Source organism: Hyposmocoma kahamanoa, unplaced genomic scaffold (genome assembly GCF_003589595.1).
Source record: "Hyposmocoma kahamanoa isolate Upper Pololo Valley unplaced genomic scaffold, ASM358959v1 87, whole genome shotgun sequence".
NCBI classification, from domain to species: domain Eukaryota; kingdom Metazoa; phylum Arthropoda; class Insecta; order Lepidoptera; family Cosmopterigidae; genus Hyposmocoma; species Hyposmocoma kahamanoa.
The window spans coordinates 2,251,008-2,278,471 of record NW_020654422.1 but is presented as its reverse complement, the minus strand read 5'-3'; the positions used below and the strand labels follow the sequence as shown (position 1 = coordinate 2,278,471).

The following is a 27,464-nucleotide window of genomic DNA, read 5'->3' as shown; positions in this document are numbered from 1 at the left end:
TTAATATCCTAGATAATATTCATTGCGCGGTCAATCATAACGACCACTTCGCCAGTGCAGAAATTCGGCATGAGTATACATTCATCTATTACTTCGAAAATCATAATCGTTTTAAAAATCTGCGGTCACCCCAGACAGGTCGGTTAGAGCGTTCTCTTTAGAACAAATGTAATGCAATATACAATTTTGACGAAAAATGTTTTAGAAGTTCATGTTCGATGAAAAAATTTTAATCAAAATTGTAAGTAACATCAATGTTGTAAGAAACGAGATGAAAATGTTCTACTTAATATAACTTTGTGTATGGGCAAAATGTGCGAAATATTAAATTGTGTTGTGTAATTAAAAGTATTTAATTACAATTTCACCCTATGATGTTGTGAGAATTTTATTAGTATTCTCGTAACAAAGAAAATTCGTATTATTACCTCCAAGTGTTCTCCATATGTATCACATTGTGACAATTAATATCATTAATAAAAAAATCACTTAATACTATTATGAACATTTATCTTTTGTACTAAATCATACAGCCAATAATGTTATTTTGAATTAATTTCGAAAAACGAAGCACATATATTTTTATTTGTGATTTTGGTGACCGCTACAATACATACTAAAATTGTATAATTCTTGTTTTTTCAAGGAAAGTGTATATTTTATATACATGTTAATGCGCATTGATTTAACATGTACTTTAATACTTAAAAAATAAAACTAATTTTCAAAATAAATTTAAACTAAAGTTGTTTTAAAACATGGCTGCCAAAATTTTAAAAACGCCTTATTCCGGTCACCAATAACCACCCTGTACATTAACCCTAAGCTGCCTTTCTACAAGATTGTTACCAACTAAAATACTGTAAGTTAAAATTTAACTAACTTTTACAATGCAGGTACTGCGAAGGCCAAACTTTTAAATCAAAATGTAACTAACTATCTATATACATCCTTCGTCAATGTAGATTAGAACATTCTTTTTGAAAATTGAGTAATTTTGCGTACATTGGAAGTTGAGAGACGAGTAATATTTGTACGGACAACAGCACATCAGACTACACATTTTTATTCGAAAATCGCCTCCAGTGCAACGGAACAAGATACGTCAATGTGTAGCTTGATGTGCTGTTGACTGTACATACTTAATGATTTTGTAGTAAAGAATAACGTAATACATTAATCAAGATAATACTGGGTTTGAATTCTACAGTCTAAATTTTTTGGAAGAAATTGTCATTTTATTTTTTTTAATATACAGTTTTTCGTTCTAGTATTTTGTTGTATATAAACTATTTTAGTTATATAAAACAAAATAATCATAAATTATTCTTTGACACTGGTTTTTTTTATTGTAATATTCTGACGTAGATAAAATGTGAAAGAAATTATTGCAGTCTATTCTACAAGGCTATTAATAGCTATGGTCACAGAGGACCAAGCATCTCTTCTTGTAGCGCGTCTTAGCTGATAGATCTAATAAATCTTAAAAATCCATCCAATGTACAACCACATAAAAAAATTTGTAATTGAATTATTTATTACAATCTACGAGTTTCGGTCTCTAAACTTAATCACATTGAATTCAAGGACCTACTAAGGCAAAGGTGATCTAATATTTAAGTAAACTGCTATATTATTTAACATATTTATGTAAGTTAATAGGTCTGTTTATTTATATACTATGTTATCGAAAAATGTCGATTGAATTTTAGAATTATGAGAACTTTGTGAATTGGTCGATATGAAGATAACAAAAGTGATGAAATTTTACTCGCCTTTTTTCACACTTGTAGTGGGTATTAAGCTCCTAGTAAACAGAAAATAATATATAGACTATTTTACAAGACGAATTTTAAGCTTTAAAATTGTTTCCATCTCCATTCACTTTAAAAGTGTTATAAGTATTTTGAAAACTTTCAAATTATGAACTTTTTCATTGTTTAGACTTTGATTTACTGGTTCTTGTATATGTATCGATGATTATAAATATTATGCATTAACTAATATGTCTCTACACAAAACTGATGAATCAAACGCGACAATCTTAAACATAAAACACTTACAACAATATGTAAATTGCATATAAAAAAATAAATATTTGTCATGAATCAACATATTACAACTAAATATAATACTTGGCAAATAAAATAGAATTACATAACATTTGTACATAAAGACAGCCGTTAGAAAAATAGGTATTACAAATCTACAAGTCGAAAATGTTTTAGGCATTTTCTACTGTATTTGTTAAGATACTGGTACTGCAGAATATTCACGTAGAATAATTTACATACCAAATTAAGATAGAAGTTAGTACCAATGTTGAATTTTCGAAACGGGAAATTCATTATCTGTATAAACCTGTGCGTAACAAGTGGACCGCGTGCTACGTATGCCTCTTTTTTTTAAATCGTCTTCCTGGAGAATTGTATATTTTTAGTAGCAGTAGAACTTGTTAGAGTTCGTCCAGTGAAGTACTGCCACCTTACCTATTTCTGCCGCCAAGCAGTAATGTGAGCTTTACTGCGTTAAGGGGTGCTGGTGAAATTACAGGAACATGGGATGTCAACTTATGTCTGTGGGTAACGGGCGTAGTGGCAGTGTCCCTCCGGTCTTTGCGGTTTCAAGCTCGGAGTGGCACTGCAACAGTTATGAACAAGCGTGCCGCTTGCCACCAGGTCCACGCCTTGTCCGTCCCGTCAATTGGTATTATGAAAAAAGAATAGGTTGCTACTCTAGAAAAGCATCGATACATTGCCTATTTCAACACCAACTGCCAAAACTAATATTTTTTATACAACTAACTGATCAATAGAACGAGTTTCACACAGTTGAAGAGGCAAACCGAAAGCGTGTAGCCCTGAAAATTGTGTATAATAACACTCAAAGAGACGATATAACCTGCAGCCAGCTAGTTGCACGCGGATTATACAAATAACAGAACAAGCTCTATAATAGAGCGCCTTATTACGTTAAAGCCTAATGAAACTATATATACAAATAAATATGTAACTGTGTTATGCATGTATAAAAATGAGGTAAGTTAGCATTTTTATGTAGTTAAAAATAAACAAACGCTAAAAAATTGTATTTTGATATTTTTATATTAGTGCAGCTGTCTGATACACCACAATGCGTACACGTTCGAATGTCGCTTGTGTGAAACATCTGCCACAGATTATGGATATCAACAAGTTGATAACAGCGCATCGAGGTTCTATAGAAATAATTAGAGAACATAAAGATGATAGCGAGCCAAAATTAAAACGCGGGGTAATCTTACTGACCTTGCAGATATCGTTCAAGTTATCGCAAAGAAGTAGCAAGGGTCATTATTTATGAAATTGTAATTTCTTATTTATTTCTCACGCATTTTAATTATCTAATTATTATACAAAGTGTTGTTAACACAGAGTCAACGCATGTTTTTATAATCAAACGATTTCATAAATAACGTCCATTCGTTAAAAAGGCATACTCACTAAAGATATAACTAAGTTAACTAAAAGTAAGTACTAAAATGTCAATATATAATCTGTTATTTAATAGCAATGGTTTTCCATGAAGACAAAAGTGAATATCACTTTCTTCGTTCGCACCAGAAATGACTATAACAAAAGAAAGGTTAATTAATGCTTATCATTTTATGTACGCACACAAACCGTTGTCTTCATAAAAAATCGCAAATATTTTTAGTTTTCCTAGATTTTTATGTTTTTATTTTCCTTTTTCGTTATGACAGTATTATGTTACCCTAAATCCAAGAGAATTTAATTTGTTTAATTAATTTTTATTTATTTTAATGCTAGTGACATAAAAATGTATTCGTAGACAAGATTCGATTAGCACATTGAATTTTTTTTTTTGTCTTTTGACTGTACATACGATTAAATTGCTTTATCTAAATTATTTCACTACAACAACAGCAGCAAACACTTTAAGTATTGAATTCTATGAAACACCAATAGAAAAAATTGAAGTAATTTTGAACACATGTTATTGATATTACTTTTTCTTCCTACGAGATTTCTTAGACTTAGCTGATTGCTTTGAAGAAGGCGTAACTAAGTTAGAAGCACCAGCAGATTTTTTGTCCTCCTTGTCACTATCGGTGGAGGTGACAGGCGACGTATTGTCGTCATCCGATGACTTCTCCATCATTTCATCCTTCGTATCATCATCCAGTTTCACCTCCAAAGACGTTATCTTATGACTTTCAATGACACTGTATCCTTTCTCTCTCTTCGCAGGCACTTTCTCCAAATCAATCAAATTGAACGAGCTCGATTCGATCACTTTACTCGTGGTCTCCTTGATCGACGATAGAATATCATCAATACTGATCTTGCAAATGGGACTGGTTAGTTTAGTATCATTGACATCTAAAAGGCTATCTCTCATAACTTCGAGTTTGAAATCGTCCAAACCAAAATCCAGCGGCTCCAGAGGTGGGAGATCGTGTAGCACAGCATGGTGTTCCTCAACAAAGTTCAACTCGGTCGGGGCATCACATTCAGCAACCATAATATCAGTTCTTTTACAAAGCTCGTACAATTTGTCCTGCAGCGAAACGGACGTGGAAGACACCGGATTGTCGTCGTCATCACTATTATTTTCGTCATCTTCAACTTTCTTATTTAATACTTCTACATTTCCCTCATCTTTTTTAAAATTTTTTGAAGCCGCTATAGAGCTCCAGGATTTGATTGCTAATTTCTCAACGACCGGTTCCATTTCTTGTACTTTGTACCCGCTTGGCTGAGGAGATTTCCTGCGCGGTTTAGCGCCTCTAGTTATCTGTATGACTGGGAACTCCTCTTCAGCGGTGTCGATCACGTACACATCTTTTTCACTTCTCTCAGCTCGTTCAACAGGTTTCTCTGATTTGCGCCAATCGGGGTATGGTGACAATGACTTGCTTTTGCACGGTCTTGATGACTCTTTAGCAAAGAATGACGAAGATTCACTAGCAGTACCATCATCATGTTTCTTAACTTTCAACATGTTGCTGTAAGATAATTGAGCTGAACTGGTATCAGGCAAAACTTCAATGTCAGATACGTCGTCGTATTTTTTTGAGATCCTAGGTTTGTAAAAATCTGATTCATATTGTAACAGAACATTTGGAGGCAATATCTCACAATCATCTTTCTTTTCGAAAGTAAAGCTTTTAGATCCGCGTTTCTTTGTTTTGGCAAGGTAAGTTGAAGATTCCAAGTCATCAAATGGATCTGAAATCGAAACTAAATCTCCACTGCACTGCTGCTTCTCTTCAATGGCGTGTATTTCAACAAAACTGTCGTCTTCCTTTGATAGCGACTCCTCTGGAGTCTTCTTTAACTTCCGACTTTTCTTAATTTTGGGCTTGTCTTCGACATTTTTTATATTTTCACCGATAGTAACTTGCGGACTGACATTCGAAATCACAGGTTTTCCCGGTTCATTCAGGAGCATGTCCCAAGCTTGCTCTTCAGTTTTTATTTCATCCTCAACGTGCCGTAAAGTCAAACTTTCAAGTTCTTTTTTAACGGATAATTTCAAAGTAACTGACGTTATTGGTTCATCTTTAATAGCTACAATACGTTCTTTTTTATCCTCTTTTAATACATTTATAGAATCTCTAGCGTCCCCTACTGGTTTTTCATCGTTAGTTTTAACTTCTTTCGATTCCTTAAGTTCTTTGTTGCCTTTGAACTCCCTAATATCTTTTTGCTTTTTAATCTCTTTTGGCTCTTTCACATCTTTAGGTTTTTCGATATGTTTAGATTTGTTATCCTTAATGCTAACCTCACTATCTCTATCACTAACTGACTTCGGGGTGGGAGATTTCTTAATTCTAGCTCGAGTCGTCGGTTGAATATCATCCGACGACCGATTCGGTTTTGGCAGTGATTTAGAATCGTCACTCTCTCGCTCGGCACACTCCGCCGAGCCCCTATCACGCGCACTATCATCCTTACTTACATCACGCTCCTGACGCTTGAGATCTTTATTTACATCGAATCGCTTAATTTCTACGCTACTATTGTCTACTGAGGTCGCTGCGTTGTCAGCGGCTTGTCTTGCGGGCTCGGTAGTTTTAGCTCCAGACGTCTCTTCGACAGTCTTCTGCTTAGCGGGTTTATCGTTCCGGAGTGCGGTATCCTTTTGCTCGTTAAATTTCTCTTTGCGGGGTTTGCTCGAACTCCCATCGGCTGGCGTATCGGTTCTTACCGGCGTAGCCTGTCGGTCGGAAGCCCGGTCGGCTTTGGATTTCCTCCGCTCGGTGGATCCCTCACGCTTGGACGCGGCGCTCCGTTTTACTCTGTCGGCGGAAGCGATTTTACCTCTCGGCGGGTCGTCAACGCGAGCGGGCGACTCCGTCCGTCTAGCGTCGCTCCTTTCGGGAACGTCGCGGGAAGGCGGGGCGCGGACGAGGGGGTCGGCCTCGGGGCTGGAGTCGGGCAGGTGCAGGTCGTCGGCGCGCCACGCCACGGCCGTGAGCGCCGCGGGGATGAGAACGGTGGTGGCCAGCGGCGCGGGCTCGGGGCTGGCGGGGCCGGGGGGGCCGGGGGGCGCGGCCACGCTCTGCACGGGGATGGTGGTAGTGCGCGGCAACGGGCGCACCAGCAGCGGCGGCGGCGCGGGCAGCGCGGCGGGCGCGCGCAGCACGGGCCGGAACGTGCCCTCGTCGGCGTTGGACGACGTGTGCGCGTCGGCGTCGTCCCGCGGCGGGCGCCGGGCCGGCAGCGGCACCACCACGGTGCCCAGCGGGTCCACGGCGCGCTCCACGGCGCTGCGCCTCGTGGGCGGCTCCCACTCGGCCGCCTGCGCCTCGCCGCGCCAGCCTACACGAAACCGAAGGCAACCGTTTAGTCTCTCGCGTCGAGGAGGAGATTTAGAAAAAAGCATGACATTGACCGCGGCGAATCGGGAGCCAAAATCGCGGGTAGGGTGCCTTTGGCTTCGGTATAGGTCGGGCGGCGGTAGGCGCTTCCGATGCAATGCTTTCTTCGATCTCCTCCTTCGCTCGCGTGCGACGCGACGTGGTCGTCGCGCGACTCTCAAGCGGCCGTGTGAATATGTCGCGGTACGCGTTTGTTACTGTATTAGCACTGTTCACGCTTCTGTTAACGTTACGAGACGAAAGCTCGTGTTTAAAAGCAAATTACTCTTCTATAGTTATTCGAGTATTTTTCTTTTTACAAGCAAGTCCCATGCAATTTGTTTTTTCCATGTCGTAAAATACAGATTTTTTTTTAGTTTTCAATTAATTAGAATTTGCTGAAGTACTAAACGGTTATTTACTGGAGCAAAATCACTAACTAGTGCAGGCCTTTCTAACAGCCTTTTCACTGTAAAACAGTCCCGTCCCGTCAATAAAAGCCCGGTGTGACATGAACCACCGTTACAAAGTAACAGAAACAACTTACCATGGTCTTCCTTCATAGCCTCAGCCAAATCCTCTTTCAACTGGACATCGCAAACGGAGGTGGCACGACCTGACTCCGCGAGCTGCGATTTGCGGCGAAAGTTATCTGATGGCGAATGCTCGAGTGAACCTAAAAATTTGAATTTTAAATTACTGTTTGCCATCGCAGTTTGCGTTATTTAATCTTGTTCTACTTCTCTAAAGGATGGATCGCTATAAAATAATGTCGACTGAAAAAAAATTCCCTACATTACCGTTTTCGAACTCGTAGTTGCAACTCAATAACCTTCCTACTTCGTCAGTTATCAATTCTTCGAGCTGCCATTGGAAAACCTAGATGGCCCAGCAACAGCAACTTTAGTTAAATGACCAGATCCTAAGTGAATATATTTTTGGTGCTTGGCGTTATGGATACTGGTTCAGGGATTTCCATTATTCGAGAGAATCTGGTAGAACTACCAAGGCGATGTGATGGTCTAGCACCTTACTTACTTACCTAGCACCACCAAAAAATGGCGAATCAATGATCAACTAAAGCACCAAAAAAGTGCTCATATTCTTGGATGATATTCGACCTGTGCCTCTACCACGAGTTTACTGTGACAGTTGTCGGCAGCGATCGCGCAAATTACTTCACAATTTTGTATGGTAAATTATACAGCTCCCCTAGCGATCACAAGAGACAATATTTTGTATACAAACATTTTACGCAGTCGCTAGCTGCCACTGTAATCTCATCGTAGAGGCACTAGACATGTTGACAGAGAAAAATAAATCCAAATTATTGACACATAAGATTCATTTTCGATCGAAATGTAATTTAGCTACGTTAGCAACTTAGCGAAACGGGTCTAAGCTAAATTTAAGCAAGAAACTACGTAGTAAACTCAACGCCAACGTCAACATCTACGTTTTGTAGATACGACAAACTTTCTTAGCCCGTCATTTATGCTTAGTTGAAATCAAAGTTCGTTTTATAAATGTCAGCCTTACATTCACTGGCCGAGCCCGAGTCGATTAGTACAGGTACGACTGGCCGAACTCCAGGCATGTTCACGGGGTTGGAGCGAGCAACGCCGCGGGCCGCACTCGTGTCCACTTCCACAGTCTCTGCTTCCGATAGGGACGAGTTGGACCTTAAAAAACCATGAATATACTACAGGTTGAGATTTTATTAACAATACACTATTGCAGATGTGGGGAAGTAAAGGATGACCGGACGAATTTGAGTTATTATACGGGTCGTGCAATCTCCGTTCCCGCCGAGGTATATATAGTGCTTTTCTCAAACAATGCGAGGAAATATAAAAAAATAGAAATAACACAAAAGAACTTCACAGTAATGTCGTTTATTTTGCCACCTTTTTTTAAAGTATGTGGTGCAGGTATGTTCGTGCATCACGATTGAACGCAAAATAAATAATACCACAGATAATCTTTTTTTATTTTTATAATTCTCGCAATTACGCACACTGATACTAGTAAGCAGTAGGCTGTATGACAGCTTTCCTTTAGTCGCTTTTCATAGCTCTTTGATAATTAAAAGTTTAGAGCAGCGGACAGAAATGGATTTACATAATAATTTTAGCGGCCTAGGCCAACAAAAATTTACGCGCTCCATAAGTGACACATTTTGTGCGTTTGTGTTTTTTTTAATAATGCTACATATCTGAGCATGTTTGAGAAAAGTCCTTTAAGTGTTAATAGATAGATAAGCACTTGATTAACAAATACACATTAAACACAACATTGTTGTCATAATAATAATAAATAAATAATAATAAATAACGCGCACACTCATAACCCCGTACTAGGGAAACCCTGTGTAAAGTTTCCTAAGGCGCTTGTTTTCAAAGAGGACCAACAAGAGGGTATAATTATTTACAAGCAAAAACATAACGACTATGCGTAAAGTTATACGGTGAAATAATGTACATAATAATATAAGTGCGGATAAGTGACATAAATGGCCCGTTGTATATAAATGACTGTGTAACGTACCCAGTGCAGTTGTAAGTCTTGAAGACGAACTGCGGACCCATCCACAGCCGCCGATGCGGGCCGGCGTGCGTTACTATTTCCACCTGTGACAGCCAGCGCTCCTCTTCGCTCATGCACATATCTGCACAGCGCTGTAAAGGACGACACACCTTTAGCAATGGACATCAATGATTCGATAAAACTATTTTATGATTAATTAACAACCTGTCAAAAACGCGATTTCATGGACAGAGTTTTTGGACTATAAATCTTATTGGCTTTAATGCAACTTGTTACCGATAGTACGCCAACTGCACCCGCGTAGTGTTTTGAAAGTTGTAAAACCCAAATTGTTTGTTTTAACAACAAGAGTGCAGGGTTAGAAAATTTCACATTAATCAAAAATAATACTGGATAGTGCGGTGTATGTGTTTATAGGAGATGGCACTGACGCGGCAGGAGAGCGGCTGCAGCAGCGGGTTGGAGGGTGGCAGCGGCGCCAGCAAGTCTGCGGCGGCGGGTGGCCTTTGCAGCGGCCACTGCGCGATCGGCTCCACCTCCAGCTCGATGGGGCTTTCATCGCATATCTTCTCCTTTGGGACGTCTGTGCATATAAGATTTCATTTAATAATAGCAATAGCCCGCCACTTCATACATGGTGAAGATGACAAATTATAATTTTAAATCAACAACCTCTCGAAGACATTGAATTAGTGTTTCAAATTTTATAATTGTTTTATGCCCGTCGCATTCTTAAGATCTTCGGGACAAGAAAGTCGCTGAAAAACAGCGCTGTCTGCGACAATAACTGCTCCAGGCAGCACAAGATGACACCTCCTTTTGCCCTCTGACATGTTTGGCGAACTGTTTTTTTTTTGCTTAATATGTTATTTGTGTCCAAAAAAGTGTCATTGTGGCAATTTGTTGGTAGGTCAATGGTGGCAATACACAATTTTTGTATTTATCACCTCAGTGGCCCAACGGTTTGTACCATGGACGGTGGATAAGGAGTTGATGAACTTTTTAAATTGATTCTGGTCTGAATGTTCCGGGCAGTGCCCCTAAGTGAATTCTGTTACTCTGATAGTATAGGGAATTTCCTAACTTGAGATCAGTTAATGGGTATGGTTGTTTGACACATTATTTATTGTTACAATAAAGATCATTTTATTTATTTAAAACTTATCAAAAAATATTTTTGAAATGGAACTTAAATTATTACTCGAATGCTGCAACGTGACACCCAAGGTCACCGGTGACACTTGTTGGTGACCCTACTAAATAGTTCAGTAATGGCAGTGGTGACTAATGATTTGGTACTCACTTCGGGCAGGTCTAGGATACAGCGCAATGTGTGAAAGACAGCCACTAGCAGACATCAGATAAAGGGCCGCCACTGGTGGCGGTCGAGATGACCCAGTAGTGGTACTGGTGGCAGCTGGTGGCACTGGTGCCAGGCCAAACCGGGCTCGAGCCAGCAGTGGGGCTGTGTTGCAGTCTTCTGATAGAGATGAGAGACGTTGGCGACCTGCCAAAGAGATAAATATTAGGAAATTGTGTCACAAGAAAAACCGCCGCCTAAAACGTTGTTGTAGTTCTTTGTTATTTGACACATAGTTTTTTTCATAAATGGACTAGACTACTTTGTGTCAAAGATAACTAAAAGGATTGGCATGTGATCAGGAAAGCTAACATTTAACAAAATTCAGTCCATATTTATTCCAGTCCATATTAGTTTCAGTACATTTTTTTGCGAAAATACTCCACTATTTTGTTGTTATTATTTATACAAAGGTCGAACACAAAGAAAAATCCCTTCGATCTAACTGGACCAGAATTTTTTTATGTTCCAACTTTGTATCAATAACAAAATTAAGTCAGTACAATGCCAAATAGAGTCGGCACGTCGTCAGCCATGATTGCCGTGCAAGCAAGAGAAGGCGTCGCTGCCGACAGCGCCATCTAGGGATACTCATTGCCATCGGTGAGGTGATACGCACCGGAGCTAGTGCGCGTAATAGTGTGCGTGGGCAGGCTGGCGGTGGGGCGCAGCTGCGCCAGCGGGGGTGCCGCCAGGGGCAGAGGGAACGGCGGCAGACGGGGGTTGGGGAACCACGCGCCGGCGCCGCCGCCCTCCGATACCTGGTTACGAGCAAACAACATCTTATACAGTAATCCCTTGCGTTCGTTCCATGCCGTCGGCATATCTCTTTTAGCACGAATGGATATAACGTACAAATTTTGACGGAAAAAAGTTACATTGTTCCATTCAGTAAATAATTCATTTTAATTTAAATTACATCCGATATCGTTACGAAGATCGATACGAAGGTACCAAATATAATATATTGTATAACAATGTTTCGAAGCATATCAAAGAAATACAACCATTCCCTTTATTCCAAAAAATCCACATTATAAAATATAATTCACCACCACATGCAATAATTGCTTTAAATCGTAACTCCGATAGCAACTGTGTATCCATACGTAATGTGAACTCGCCACACGGTACCCTTTTTATACAAATAAATATTTCAGATTACCTACATTAAAAAAACATTTTTTATTTTTTATTAGAACTAGTAAAAACGTATACAAAGAAGCATGGATCATAAACCTTTTTCTTCAGACAACAAATCACAGTAAAGGAAAATAACGTGAAAATTGATGACGAATGATATTTACAAATAACACGGTAATCCGTTTAGGATTTAAGACTTCTGTTTCTTTAAGTTTTCCTATAATGAAATAGATTAAGTATGAATATTATTAATAAATTAAAAAAACCCTAATAATTACATAAAGGTAGTGTATGTGTTTTAAAATTTTGTAAGCAATGCAATTATTAAATTGCATTGCTTACAAAATGTCCGAATGAAATAGCGCCTGACAAAACACTCAAAATGTCCTTCTGTCTAATGATAAAACAGTATAGTTACGACAGCTAGTCAGTAAAACGATAACATGATAAAGCAACGTCATCTGAATCAATATGAGTATACTCACAGGGCTGCCAGAAGTATGAACATGGGCATGCGGGTGTATGGGCAACCCGGCAGATCGGTGGAACCGCGACTGCCTGTTGACCACTCGCGGTGCAGTATGCGTGCGCACACCAACTGCGCCGCCATACGGACTCAAGGCGAATATGTGTGTCGTTCCACGCAATGTTGATATAGCTGCCCATCGAGAATCTCCCGATATTGCTATGTCCTGTAATGTGATGGAATATAAACGTAATCGAAGATACAAAGATCGTATGTCATACAAATGCCATGTAATAAAAAGTTATTAGTGATACAAAAATCGAAGAAATACAGAGAGAAATTCTTTAGATCCGACTGTACTCGCACTCGAAATCATACTCAAGTCCCTGCCATTAGGGTCGTATTTCCAGTGCTTGAAATCATACTCAGATCCTGACTTAAACATTGAGTAGAGTTCTGGAATACGACCTTGAGTCTCTGACAGCTGTAAAAGTGTTTCACAGTTCATCAGGTTTCACAGTACAATAAGCACAGAAAAATTCGTAAAATCTGCAGACTCAATTTGTTATCTCTGTATATCTATCTGTATCTGTTATCTCGATCAGTTGGTAAGAGCGGTAGCCATGGTAAGGCAACAGACTCTGGTTCAACTTTTTTTTTATATACATATAATAAAACAACACGCCTATTCATACAGTTGCAGTGCCACTCTGTGCCCGTCACCTTGATACGTAAGTAGATAAGTTCCATATGCCTATAATTTTACCAGCACATTTACCCTTCAAATGCGAACCGCAGTAATACTCACATTACTGCTTCGCGGCAGAAATAGGTAAGGTGGCAGCACTTCCCTGGCCGAACTCTTTCACAAGGAGCTATACTGCTACAAAAATTACAGATTTGCAGTTCAAAGTTTGCTTTATATCTCACCTGAACCTTGGCTGTAGTGTCCCCTCTATGCAGAACGTACAAATGATGCACGGAAGCAAGACTGGGCCCGCAAGGATGCGGGTTGATCCGGAACACGTGGAAGTCATGTCCGCGCCTATCCGCCGTCACCAGCAGCATGCCGCTCGCGTCGAATTTCAGGGCAATGATGGCTTCCGAGTGCGCTACGAAGTGAGCTACGATTGGATCGTACGACTCTTCATTGTCTTGTCCGTCTTCTTCTTCATTGCCCTAGGAATGCATTCAATTATTGAACTAAATTCTGAAGTGGAATCCGGATAAAAAAAACGGACAATCTTAGTGAGTGTGGAACGGACAGGTCTTAGAGGCTCTATTAACTAGAGGAAGGCAATTTTAATAGGATTCTGATCTCATGAAAAAACTTTGCTTTTTCTCTTTATTTTTTTTGACGAACAACCGTGGGCCTTAATAGTTGCTGTGCCGCTCAAAATTTTAATTCGTAACGATCTAGGAGGCACTGCAAATACGCCCGTCATCCTGAGACATAAGTTGACTAACAAGAAAATACTGTGACGAAACCTTAATTTTTTTGAAATTATGTTTAAAATTTAAAATAGTAACGTGACAACCCTACGCTCCGAGTGACGTGTATGTATTAACTCGCCGAACAGAAACTCCTTAGACTCCTCGACCTTAAAAGTTTGTGGGATTACATGTATTTTACCAAGTTTTATTGAAAGCGGTTAACAGAAAGTGGGTAAAATCCAATAAACCAGATTCATCCCCTTGTTTGCCGCCCTTAGAGTGATTTATAAGCGATTGCATCGATTTGTATCGCTGCTTAAAGTCGCCGTGTGTAACGGGTCTTAGAAGTGAAATATTACTTTCTAATGAGACCACTAGTGAGGTACTCCCTTTTTCAACAAAAACAGAATCCTCGAAATCGATTCACAATCACAGTCGATCTAATCGCGTTAAAAATTAGAAAATCTCCTACTTTTTTGAAGTCGGTTAAAAAGACACATTTTCGCATTACATACCACAGCTGTAGAAATAACAATTTTTCAAGCAACTGTTTTGAACAATCCTTTAAATATAAAAGCTGCGTCATTCTATTAACATTTCTTGTTCTATTTTGTAAATATGATTGCCATTGACCGATACTGTTTGTTCAGGTTTTGCAATACGATAAGTGGACAATAAAGAACGCAGTACGCTCCTTCTGTTTGTTAAGAAGTTATATCAAATAAAACAATTGATTTGTTATCGTCATTGTAATTACTACGTATCGACAACAAATTATCACCTCAATTTATTTTTAAGTTGCCGATTAATGTTTTCGATTCGTTGTTGTTTATAGGAAGGTTGCACACTAACGTCGCGTCGGCTATTTTGGCTGCCTTTGTAACAATCAAAGGATTCTAATCGAACTTAACACAGAACTTCAGAAATTTCAATATAAAATCAAATCGTAACTTGCAATAGCAGGCATTGAACTTTCAAAGATATGCCAACAGGGTAAAGTATGAATCATATTAACAGTCCAGAATTAGTTACATCTTTTTAAATAAGACACTACGACCAAACATTATCAAGATATCATAGTGTTTAACATTATGATAGTATGTGTTTTGGTGACGGCGATTCTGATACTAATCGAGCCTTTAGGCCCTTCCATTGTTTTATTCTTCCGTGGAACTAATACAGTAGCAAAAGGAAAGGAAAATTTTAAAATCTTTAAATAATCTCAATACTTTCATTATTTGTAAGCCAACTATATTCAGCCTAAACCATTTTTATTTTTTTCAGTAAATAATACCTCTATGTCAAGTATAGTGACGACGCCGGGCTGCTGTAGATCGGCGTTGGGCGGGGAGGGCGACTGCGAGGCCCCGCGGCCCCCTGCTAAGCTATGCGCCACACTCTCGCCGAGACCCCGGAGCCCCTTACTCAAAGACTTGGCTGCGTGGAGCACAGTAGCTGTATAGCTCGTTACTCCTTCGCCTGAAATTCATAAACCTTTTTTTTAATTATGCTCCATTTGTAGGTTTAAGGACACAAATGTCAGCAGTGTGTTCTTTTACCATACGATTCTGGAAGGATCAAGCAAGTGTTTCTTGAGAATGTGTGGTATATAGATGACATGAAGGAAAATTATGTTATATATAAGTACGATAAAACAACAAAGCTGTGGACTATATTATATATATAAGTATAACATAGGTATTCACCCAAACCCATGTCGCTTTTGCATTTAGTATATAAGTGGGTATATTAATTAAGTAAGTAAATTATTAGCAAATTATATGAACATCAGATCTTTTTTGTTACCTTATAATGTTGTGTCAACATAAATAGGGTTACAATCTAGTACAGAACTTATCTTTTATATATTATACTTTATATATATTTAACTCTTATTAATGTTACTTGATTGTTATCCGTTTTACATATAAATAAATGTGTATAAATAAATGTGTGATAGTTTTTGTTTATTAGTGATAATTTATATTCTTCTTCTTGTCGACGACATACATAGATAATGCTTGCCATCGTGGCGAAAGGATTTGCCAATCGGTGTAAGATACTCGCATTTTATATTTAGTTATTACATTCCCTTTGTTTATCGAACCATTTATTGCCTTAATGAATGTAGTTAAATTAACAGTGTGAATTATTCGCTTCTCAATACAATTATATTACATCAATGTTAATAAAGGCGCTAAAGAAAAATACATAAGAACTAACTCATTAAACAATATCCATTGTATTATATGTTCATAATATAACATGAACTAATTTCACACACGCGGCATTGGCCGCGAATGCATTGTTTTGCAACTACCAAGGTAAACCAAGGCAATAGTCTCGCGATAAAATGTGAGTCAACCCTTATCAGTGAAGACAATAAATGAACCTATTTGCTGTATTTGATAAGATATTTACTTTAATGCCACTCGTTACGTGTATAAATAAATAATGTGACAGACAACTACACTAATTACCTCGTTCAAATTAGCTTATTAAAAAATAAAAAAACATTAATTTCTTCACAAAATATCTTCATATATTCTTAATGATTACAGACGGATATACAATAGAATTATGTAATGTGGACAAAAAGGAGAAAGAGTCAGCATTGCTGATTTTCAGTCTTCACTTGTAGATATTTGCTTACTGCACAAGGCTGATGTGTGGAGTGTACATCAACTATTACCTACCTTAAGTAATATGTTAAAGTTTAAAGGCAGTCCCTGTAAAGTTACTTCTTTTTATTTAACTTAAAATTTAAAATTGTGTTTATGTGGGACCTGTTGTTACTCGATTTCTGTACAGATAGGAGTCATTGTTTACATCGTTTCTGTACACAACGCTTTAGCATAATAACCTATACATGGAAAACATAACAATGGAATTTGCTCTGGGGCACTCCCTAAAACACCCAGACCAAAACTAATTTAGAAGTTATTTTCCCAAATCTGATATACAAAATGTAATCGTTAAGTATGCCCAGGCGATTCCGTAAACATAGACATCAAAAACCTTTAAATTGATATCGAAAGCACGTTACCTAATTTAGTAAAGCGGCATCAATAACTTTTTTTTAAATAAAACCAGATATATTCAAAATTTTAAAATTAACCGCTGCCATTTAATATGACTCTTGGCCTCCCCGGATCTTTCGCTGTGTGATATTTTTTTTTTTTTTTTTTTTTGTGATTTGTACGGAATAATCGCCTGGGCACTCTTATTGATTACACCCTGCATAGTATGACTTTAAAGAATTGTCATAAATGACGTACAAATAATAAGTAACCTTTGGATCGCGATCATTTTCACTCTGTAGTAATTTATATAATTTATAAAGGAAAATCATTGACTTACAATTATATGGACGTCGGGTCCGCGCTAAAAAATGTCCGAACTTATAGGGCGTTAAAATCGTATACAAAGCGTCATTCACGCTTTAGTCTTCGTTTGTTCGACTGACGGCGAAGCAAGCAAAATTAGACAGTACTGCGATGACATTACAATTTAAATTCAACGTTTTAGCTTTTTCATATTCCTTTACATGTCACTACGTTTAAATAGGTTGACTTGGGACATTTTTTCGTGGTTTTTGTATTAGACCCGTCGTCCATTTATTTGTAAGTCAATGAGGAAAATCGTTAATGCTAGCATCAGTTAACGTTAATGTATTGACATTAGCGTCTTAACTAATAAGTCCGTTTGTTTGTTTCTACATCAATCAAGTTAAAACAGTGTTTGAATTACAATTCTGTATTGGAAAATCAACCTTGTGTTGGTTCAATACAATATCAGCTGGCATACCACCACATGGTTGATTTTTCCATAGAAGCCCTTTAAGACCTGTATGCATTGACTAAGTCAATGCCTGCATGTAAGTTATTTTCAAAATGAAAATGGAACCCTTTATTGGATAATGAACTTTACTGTGAAGAGGAATTTGTTGCAAAAACAATCATGATTTTTTTTATTCGAGGTCATTGTCTTTTGACAATATTTTGTATTTACTAGAGCTACGAATATTGGTTACTATTGGGTTCATTCGGCCGCATACCAAATGCCTAAAGCCAGAAAGACGAAATAAGAAAAACAAAGTAAATTGAAAACGTAACTATTTCAGATCTATTCCATTTATCTATGTATGTATACTTATTACTAAACAAAGTCTAACCAAATCAATCAAGTAATCTCGGATTTTTCAGTTTATTATTTGCAAACTAAAAAAATAATGTTTTTCGAAAGTAAATCATCATTAAGTCATAAATTTAAATTATAAACTTGACAATTCAAGTGCCATTTTTGTTATGCCATACGACTTGAAGTATTGTTAGTACGTGTGTTAATCAGGCCGAACAGTTTGGCGAAAAACTCGAATCCGGCCAAAGGCCGAATGGGTAATTTTCAGGTTGTAATAAACTGAAATATTATTTAAAATTAAGCGTTTTTATTGAATGTCAGGATGTTTCACCACCATGATATTCAATTATTTTCTGTGAAATTACTCCACTAGTTTGTTATAATTATTAATACTATTATTTATGATTAATAATATTATTTACTATTATTATTTAAAATTTCAAGATAATATACTCTAACACTTAAATAATAAAAATTGCCACCGAAATTTGGTAGAGAAAACTAACCTGAAAATTAGCCGAATATATTATTCGTTGCAACACTAGTATTTCAATTTTTTATAGTAGGTAATATTATTTTTAATATTAGTGAAGATTTATTTTATGACATTATATTTTAAATGGTAATATTGTAGCATTGGTAATATGAAAGAAATAATTATATTATACATATAACCAATATACAATAGGCGGTCAAATCTTATTGTAAAATTAAATACAGCATTACTTACTTTCACATCCTCCGCTGCTTCTCTTAGATTGATTCAATTTCTTATCCGCGTACGCCAACCAGCGATCTCCTAGCGCCAGTGGATTAATAGGTGCACTACCGCCTAGCGGACACGGGCAAGGATAACAGGTGGTTATAGCCATTCGGTCTTCTAAAGTGGCCGCATCGAAGACCGCAAAGCGCTCAGAGAAGGATACAACTACCGAACGCTTGTTTGCCAACACATCTAGGATGGGATTCTTGAATTTTATGCTTTTCACCTGTTAAGAAAAATACTTATAAGGTTGTGTTAGGGTAAACTCATACACTATGTCCTTAGAGGACATTGTATATTGGGTTTTTTTGTATTTTATGAAATCACGTAACGGGATGAACAAGTAGTGTGCCTAGTAGGTAAGCGACAGCCCTACCGACAACAGTTGGGTAATATTCAGTTAAGTTTTTTGTACTCAATTTTGGTGACAATTTCATTTTATTCAAATATTTATAGAATATCATCATGAAGTATTATTTAATATTCGAGTGTGGTAACCTGAAATATTCTTTAATATATCACGATGATATATATATTCGAGTAATTAAATAATAAAAATTGACACCAAAATTGAGTACAAAAAACTTACCTGAAAATTTCTGAGTTACAGCACCACTCAAGGTTGATAATAAATAACGTACACACTCATAGCCCCGCACTAGGGAAACCCTGTGTCGCGGGTGCCTTGGAGACAAGTAGACAATCACAAATTACACCCAAACTCACGAGAGAAATAAATGTAGGCCATACAAATATTTCTTCCGGCCCGGGAATCGAACCCGGGTCCTCTGCGGGCCAGCATAGTAACCGTTCGGCCACGGTGGCAGGTTGGCACAGTAAGGCTCAATTCATATTGCGGCGGAACAGAATGGAAGCGAATTTTTGTAACGATAATGTACATAGCATAATGAAATTTATAGTCAATTGTGTAACGTGCGAACTAGATACGAGCCAAAATCTTCCTTCTTCTTAAGAATTCTTGCACATGCTCGAGAATGCTCGTTTATTCCGCCGGAATGAGCGAGCATTCTATTCTTCATTACAAAATCGACCATAAAGTTCATTATGCAATGTATAATATCTTTACAAAAATTCGCTTCATTCCGTTCCGCCGCAATATAAATTGAGCCTAAATAAACTTTTAGGTTAAGTATACTTTATATAAAGGTACAGTTTATACGTTTAGCTCTTTCAGGTTGTGATATTTTAAAATGATTATTGTGAAAGATAAATTGTGAACAAATAATGATTGCAAAGAGCGACCCACCATTATTTTCAGAAGAATGAGTAGTGTACATACATATAACATATTCAATCAATTTAAACATTCAAAGCATAATTTCCCAAAGTGGTCCCTACCGCTCCCCAGTGGGCGCTGAAGAGTCCTAAGGGGAAGCAATTGGGGAGTGGAAGTTGATGTTGTCCAGAGGGTGATACCGCAGTTGAAAAAAAAGTATATTATCTATATATAAACTACACTACGTATATTATATAATTTTTGCCTTAAGATTTTTTTTGGTTGAAGTAATGTAAAAAATACGTGTTTTCAATTTTTTTGTGGTGGTGGGCTTTGAAATTTTTTATCTTGCCTAAGTGGGCGGTGAGCCAAAAAGTTTGGGAACCTGTGATTTAAAGTGTACTTAGCTCAACTATAAATGAATGATAATTTGAACTTGAACAGTAGTCTAGATTTGAGGCGAGTTGTGATGTACGGTTAAATATCCTAATGAAGCTTCAGCGTCTAGAATAAACACGAATTTAAAAATACTTTATTAAATTGTTCACCCACCTGTTCACCACCTCTAATTGAAATAAAACTAAGCGAGCAGAAACTTGGTCCCGGGCTAGCAGAGTCACACAAGGCAATGAGAGGCCTCTTCGACGCGAAGCAATCGCCGTGCTGCGGTGTGGGCAGTATACGGAGCACCCTCACTTGACCCTGCCTCCAGGATAACACCTCCTGTGCTTCTCCTGTGGGAGGAATCAGCCAAACTTGGACACCTGAGCCATAGCCCAAGATTAGTAATAGTGGAGAAATGTCATTGTCGCTATCTCCTTCTGGTGTGGGCTCGTTTATGTCTGCTGTTTCGAATCTGAAAAGAAAATATATTCCTATAGCTGGTGCTCTTGGAGCTACCGTCGTTAACATATATTATTATAGGTGGTATGACCATTCAGCACCAGTGCCTTCTGAAATTAATTGGCGTCTATGACTCGATTACTCATACTTCTGAAAAACAACGATGATGTCATACCGTCGGAGATCGCCTTGATGGTGCTACAATCAAGTGACGTCTACGATCGCATAGTAAAAGACAAGTATAGAAACTCCATATTAAGGGCGCGTTCTCATTATGTCGTTACGACGGATAGTCGTGCAATTTAAAGCATCCTGCTCCCGTAGCATGGCTACGCATGATAGTCGCGACATGCGCGCGAAAAAATTCAGATAAATTCGCGCTATTGGCCGTCTCAATCAGATCTAATTTAGATAGCCAATAGGGCGCGCTTATTCAATTTTATCGCGCGTGTCGTGACTATCAAGCATAGCCATGCTACGGAGGCTGGTTTATATATATAAATGAAGTTGTCCACATTTGATGTACTTAGTACAACACGATTAACTGTCGTTCACGCCTTTTTTGATATTACGTGTCGTCGTAACGTTAACTGTCGTGACAATGGGAAGTGCTAGAACGACAGTCATCCGACGATACATAAAACGTCACTTCTTCTTCAAACTTCAAACGTTTCTGTCGTGCAAACGACAAGGCGGCTGCCGTAAACCCATAAATTGTCGTCACGATCTAGTGGGAACAGCTAGACACGACAGTTTTTCAACGATAAAGTAAACGTCCACGACACAGTCACGACAGGTGAAGGTTTTTTCAAATTATGGATACGACTTGTAATAATAATGTGACAACCCTACGCTTCAAGCGAAATGTAGACATTTACGTGCCGAACGTCGTCGAGAGGTGTACTGTAATAATACACTTGTATTATTACAGTTATTACGATGGCGTCGGTCATAATCTATTTGTATTAAAGAAGCTGGAATTCGCGTCGCTCACCTTGCCCATTGGATGACGTCCTTAGGATCGACTGTCGAGGAGGAGGAGAGTGTGACGTCATTGATGAAGCCGGAGACCGCGTCAATAATGCTGCGGTCACTGGGCGGCTGCGAGGGCACGGTGAGCGGGCCACCAGACCGCGCGTGCCGCGGCGACTCCGCTGACATTTTGGTGTCTTGTCGCCTATTGCAATAATTGTATCATGTGACACTTTCGCTATAATAAAATGTATTATTTCAAAAAGCCTACAGAGTACAGGCAAAAAAATTTTTGATATAATAAAATGACATGACTTAATAAAATTACAATAAAAAAAAAGAAATACAAATTAATAAGCAATTAATAACAAATTTTTGTTTGTTTTATGTCAAATAGGTCCATGACTCAGCTATAGCAGACTGTGGACTACCTAGCCGGCGTTGATATTCTGCCATAAGCCGTAATCAAATGCTTAGGGTTTAGAATAATAGTTACTAAAAGAAAATATTGCGAGAAACTCAGACATGTGATTCAAACTCAAATAAGTCAATGCACTTCCTAAAATTATTAATGCATTTACAAAAACTCGAATGATTCTCAAAACATTCATGTTTTTTAACACAGTTTACAAAACATTTGCAAACTAATGAAGTTTACAACTTTAACCAAAACACTATCTAGATATGGTTTTGGAAATAAGTTCATATTACAATAATTATAACCAGAATTGAAGTTTTAATGCTGGTGTAAAATATAAGCCATATATATAAAATATAAGTAAATGTTGATATGTAAGTGTAAATGTTGATATCCTTGATGCTTAGCAGTTACTATCAACAAATTTGAAGCTTCCCAGTTCCACAATAGTTGCAAGAGCAGATTGTAGCTAACTCCGTTCCTTGTTTTGTATGCCTTTTTTTTAGGAAAAATTTTATTTATGTATTTTTATTTATCATACAAAGATGATGTAACTCTTGACCGCTATTGCTCGCACGCATAAAAATCAAGATAGACATAAGAGGTAGCCGCCCAGTTTCGATTCCGGGTGGAATCACTCGTGATAAACGAAATTACCTAATCTTAGAAACTCACCACATTTATTCACATGGAATAGCTTTTATGTCCATGCAGTAAGAGTGAATGAGATGTCGCGCGTTTCGCTTCCCTCGCGGATCACCTATGCGGACATAAAGTTCTTTTTGACCGGCTTAATGCGCATCCGTGTCAATAAGTGTGGTGACTCTCTTAGGCTACAATAAAGCATCAAATATACGAAGATGTCAACATTGATAGGAAAACTTCAACAATCCATGTAACTCTACAGTGGATTAAAGGACACAGCGGCTCACGTAGCAATGACGCAGCAGATGAACTAGCCAAAAAATGGTCGGAGACGGTCGATGTAGGACCAGAACCCTCCCCTACCAATGGTCCAGAACAACTATACACAAAAGTACAAAATCTTCACATAATAATACATGGACCACCCTTACGGTTTGTAGACAGGCGAGGGAAGCACTCCCATCGCTCAATGCCAGTCTATCTCGAATATTAATTAAACTTAAAAGGCAAGAGCTTCGCACTCTAACTACCTAACGGGTCATGGTCCATACAATAAACACCTTTTCAATTTAGGTATCACAGACCGCCTTCTATGCAGAGCGTGCATGGAGGGGGAGGAAACGGCTGCACATCCTACATACAGTGCTCCGGCGTGGCCAACTACAGGGCGAAGTACCTTGGAGTGACAAGGTCACTCCCCAAAGTCTTCAGCAAACCAAGGTTGCTGCTGAGATTCCTGGAGGAGCTTGGGTGGCACGAGTAGGACCCTACACCTTGCGGATACCAGCCCGTTGCACCAAGTACCAAGTAACTTCAACAATCTTCTGATGTTTACAATTTGCCCTTCACGGTTATAAAGAAGCTTACAAAATTTGTATGTATTTCTAAACATTGGTAATTTGCAGTAAAATAATCAGCAAATAACTAGTTTACATTTATTTATAGCCGTGAACATTTACTGATTTATTATATACCTTGAGAGTCAACACTACCTCAGCTCGAATCCAAATTTTTGCCCATACTAATATAGTTCATTTTGCTTGTTTGCATTTTGCGGCAGGGACACTGGCTTTATTTCAGAATTAATTTTTTTTAGAAACGAAATGAAAGCCATTTGAAAAATGAATATTGTATACATACGTGTTATATTTAGTTCTATTCAGTTGATATAAAAAGTCATTGGTTTTCTTGTAAAATTTTATGGTTTTTTTTATCGTAAAAATTTTTAGGAATTGTGTTTTCACACTGTATGTCCTCAATTTTGCTATATATTTTTTCCAATGTGATAGGTTCAACACTTTCACTGTTATGTGGTATCAACCCAAGCCATTTGAAGTTGTATCAACTCTTATATGCAGTGAAGCCCAAAGGATTAATAACTAGATATACCACTAGATTAACCTCAATGGCTAGATGACATCACCATCACTATGAGATTAAAACAAACAATCAACTGTGACTATCGGACCTGCAAAGGACCCTAGACGCTGGTTTGTTTGAAAAAACAATTATACACAATTTAGGTCCAATAAATTATTTCATTTCCAGCAAAAATGATTTTGGTTAAAAGTCCATGATATTTCAATACAATAAGTTTGTGTGATGATTGCATTTAATTCAAATTTGAATTACTTTTTAATTTTTATTCTATATTTAAAAGTCTTAATTTGAAATGAATGACAATGACAAAACATGCAACTGATAATAACAACTAGCAACTAGCTAACAGCCAAGTGTGTGATGCATTATTATTATTATTGTTGTTATTATTATTATTGGTTATTCTTGTTATTTGTTATTTTAGATTCTCGCCTTTCCCATGGTTCATTCCTCAGGCAGTAGCACAGTCGGACAGAGTCACAGGTCCAAATTCAAAAGCCGTCATATGATACGTGCCTTATCAAGCAACCCCACTTGCTGCATTTGTGCTGGAAGCAACATGCCACAGTAATCCCGCTGCCTTAAGTTGAATTTATTATTTGTTATTATCATAATTTATTATAGGTAATTTCCAGACATTTCAGGCCCTATATGACAGTAGCCAGTGGTCTATTATGAACATGATTACACATGATTACAGAATATTTGCAATCCATGATCCAAAGAGTTAAAAAATGTATGATTTTGTAAGGTTTATTCAATTCCTCTGTCTTGGATTTACCCCAGGAGAGAGTTTTGTATACTCATCAACTATAGCAGAAGAATTTATAATGTAGTATACATAGCCTTTCAAATATCAAATACCGACACATTACACCTACATAAATATCCGTAGCCATATCACGTTACATAGTCATATTACGTTGAATAAAAAAATATTGCACAATTCTTAAAATCAAATCAAGCTTTTTGAATTACTATACTAGCATTTTGTTGTTGTTTATTCTGAAGCTTTCTGAATGACTAGATTGTCAATTGTTTTAGTTTATTTTGCGGCCTTTTGGATGATCAAACTATCAATTATTATACTTTACTTTGCAGTTATCTGAATGATCAGATTATCAATTGTTTTGTTTATTCTGCCCAACTGTTGCAAGCTTGTGAAATATTATTTAATTAGCGACTAACAGCATAAAATACTTTAAATTTAAAAAGTGGCTTTTATTCACTTAGTACAGTCAAATGCACATCTAGAGATATGTTTTTGTTCAAATATCACCTCCAATGCAATGGAACAAGATCTGTCAATGTGTAGCTTGATGTGCTGTTGTCTGTGCAAATTAAAGTATGGAAACTAGTGTCACTCTCAGATTGGAAAATTTAATGAGCAGACAATTAATATCTTTGAAAAAAATTCTAGAAAATCAGTACATACTGAGAACAATCAAGCTTCTGCTGGTTTTTACTTTCAGGCTTAGTAATTCTTAATAGTAGCCATTAGATTAAAAAATAATTATTTATTACTGATAAATTTTTGCTACTATGTAGATTCATTAAATTTATAAATTACATTTTGCCATTAATCAGAGATTGTGCAATTTCATTCTGGTGCTTGTAAGCAAAAGGCTTAAATTTTTCTGACAAGCATAAAAAAATTAAAAAAATTATGTTTTTACTAATGTAGACCTTAAGTAAAATTAAACCTAACCAATTTATGGACCCTGCTGTCTGAAGTAAAGATCTGCCGTCCACTAACTAAAATGCGGCTGAGTGATAAAATATTTAACGTACGTATAAGTTAACTAATTTTAACTGTTTTTAAAAGAGAATTTTGTAATCTATCTTTTCCTATTTACAATATACACACTTTTCCTATATACAATAGGATATTTGACAATTTGTCACTTAGCCGCATTTTAGTTAGTGGATGGCAGAGATATACAATAAACAAATAATATCATGCCTTGTGGCATACTCACATATTCATATGCATTATTCTTTGTATTACTTGCTCTTTTGTATCAAAACCAGGTATTAAAGAGCTGTGCGAGTGCGGCCTAGAAGACGGTACCTTGGAACACATTTTTTTCAATTGTCCTAATATTGCTGTTCCACTTTATAACTTACTTTCTCCAAAATTCCTCCGCCCCATTAACATAAACAACCTCTTAACTTTAGTGTTCTCCCCCCATATTGTTACTCTATGTAAATTTATCCACTTAAATAACATATATTTATAAATATTGTTTTGCTGTTTTGTTTTACATTCTCAACTGAGTACTCCCGTAGTCCAACTTACCAACACCGGTTAATGTCCTATTAGAGCTTAGCGAAAATTTTTTTTTTGTTTCGTTTTTTTTCTTTCAACTGTGACAATGGCAAAATCATCAGTTCTCATATTGATGGAGCCATAAAAATAAAAAGTGAAAGAGCCTAACCTGAGGACATCCCTGGTTAGATTTTATGGAACCATTTTGGGTAACAAGCTTGTCTAAATTTATTCTGGTCTAAATATGCTATGTAGTGCCCAAGACTTAGTAGTACAGATAATTCTCTAACATAAAGAAATTGGTGTGATTGCATATATTTATACTTATTTATATTTTAGATGAATTTGCAAAAAATACCATGCATTGAGGAATTATTATGTTTTAGTTTGGACTACCCTTATTCTATAAATTATTGACTCTTGTGTACCAAAACAAAGTAATTAAGAGAATTATGATGAGTCAACGCGAAAATAACGTAGCTTTACATTATGTATTACACTACTTCGATGCAGAGTATGTAATACATACTATATTACATAATTTCACAAAATAACTTTATTTTTATTACCTACCTCACAATAACAAAAATTCGGCGAGCAGACAAGATAAAAATACAACCACAATATTGTTGTGAAACAGCTGTCCGAGTCAGTATGTAGATACGGTAACTTTGTGTATGGGCACCGAGGACAAAGGAAATCGATGGCAATCACTACTCTCTTGAAACCAGACCACAAACTAACTTTAACAGCGATAATACAAACAAACGAAATGCGTGTTATCTTCAAACTCACCTTGTTTGCGAAAACAATTCTCATTTTAAATCCATTTTCGAATAAATTGAAACTGCGTCGTTTGTTACTGGCACTCGAAAACAATGACGTCACACCAAATAAAAACTACGGAGCCCAAACAAACATTACTCTCTCACTCACGCAACCATAAATGATGCTTTTAATTAATTTTAACTCTCATTAATAA

At 37.2% G+C, this 27,464-nt stretch overlaps 1 protein-coding gene across 1 annotated transcript; it reads right to left on the bottom strand.

Moving 5' to 3' along the window:
• Positions 1-3,853: 3,853 nt before the first annotated feature.
• On the bottom strand, positions 3,854-27,427 carry LOC113235474. The gene is made up of 14 exons (XM_026471169.1): positions 27,278-27,427; positions 21,793-21,975; positions 20,508-20,811; positions 18,686-18,944; positions 15,110-15,294; positions 13,312-13,560; positions 12,401-12,607; positions 11,392-11,533; positions 10,716-10,919; positions 9,844-9,995; positions 9,413-9,543; positions 8,405-8,547; positions 7,413-7,541; positions 3,854-6,827 (listed from the first exon to the last, which is right to left on the bottom strand). Exons 2-14 carry the CDS (start codon positions 21,957-21,959, stop codon positions 4,006-4,008), a joined length of 5,094 nt encoding a protein of 1,697 aa, XP_026326954.1. The 5' UTR covers positions 21,960-21,975; positions 27,278-27,427; the 3' UTR covers positions 3,854-4,005.
• Positions 27,428-27,464: the final 37 nt, after the last annotated feature.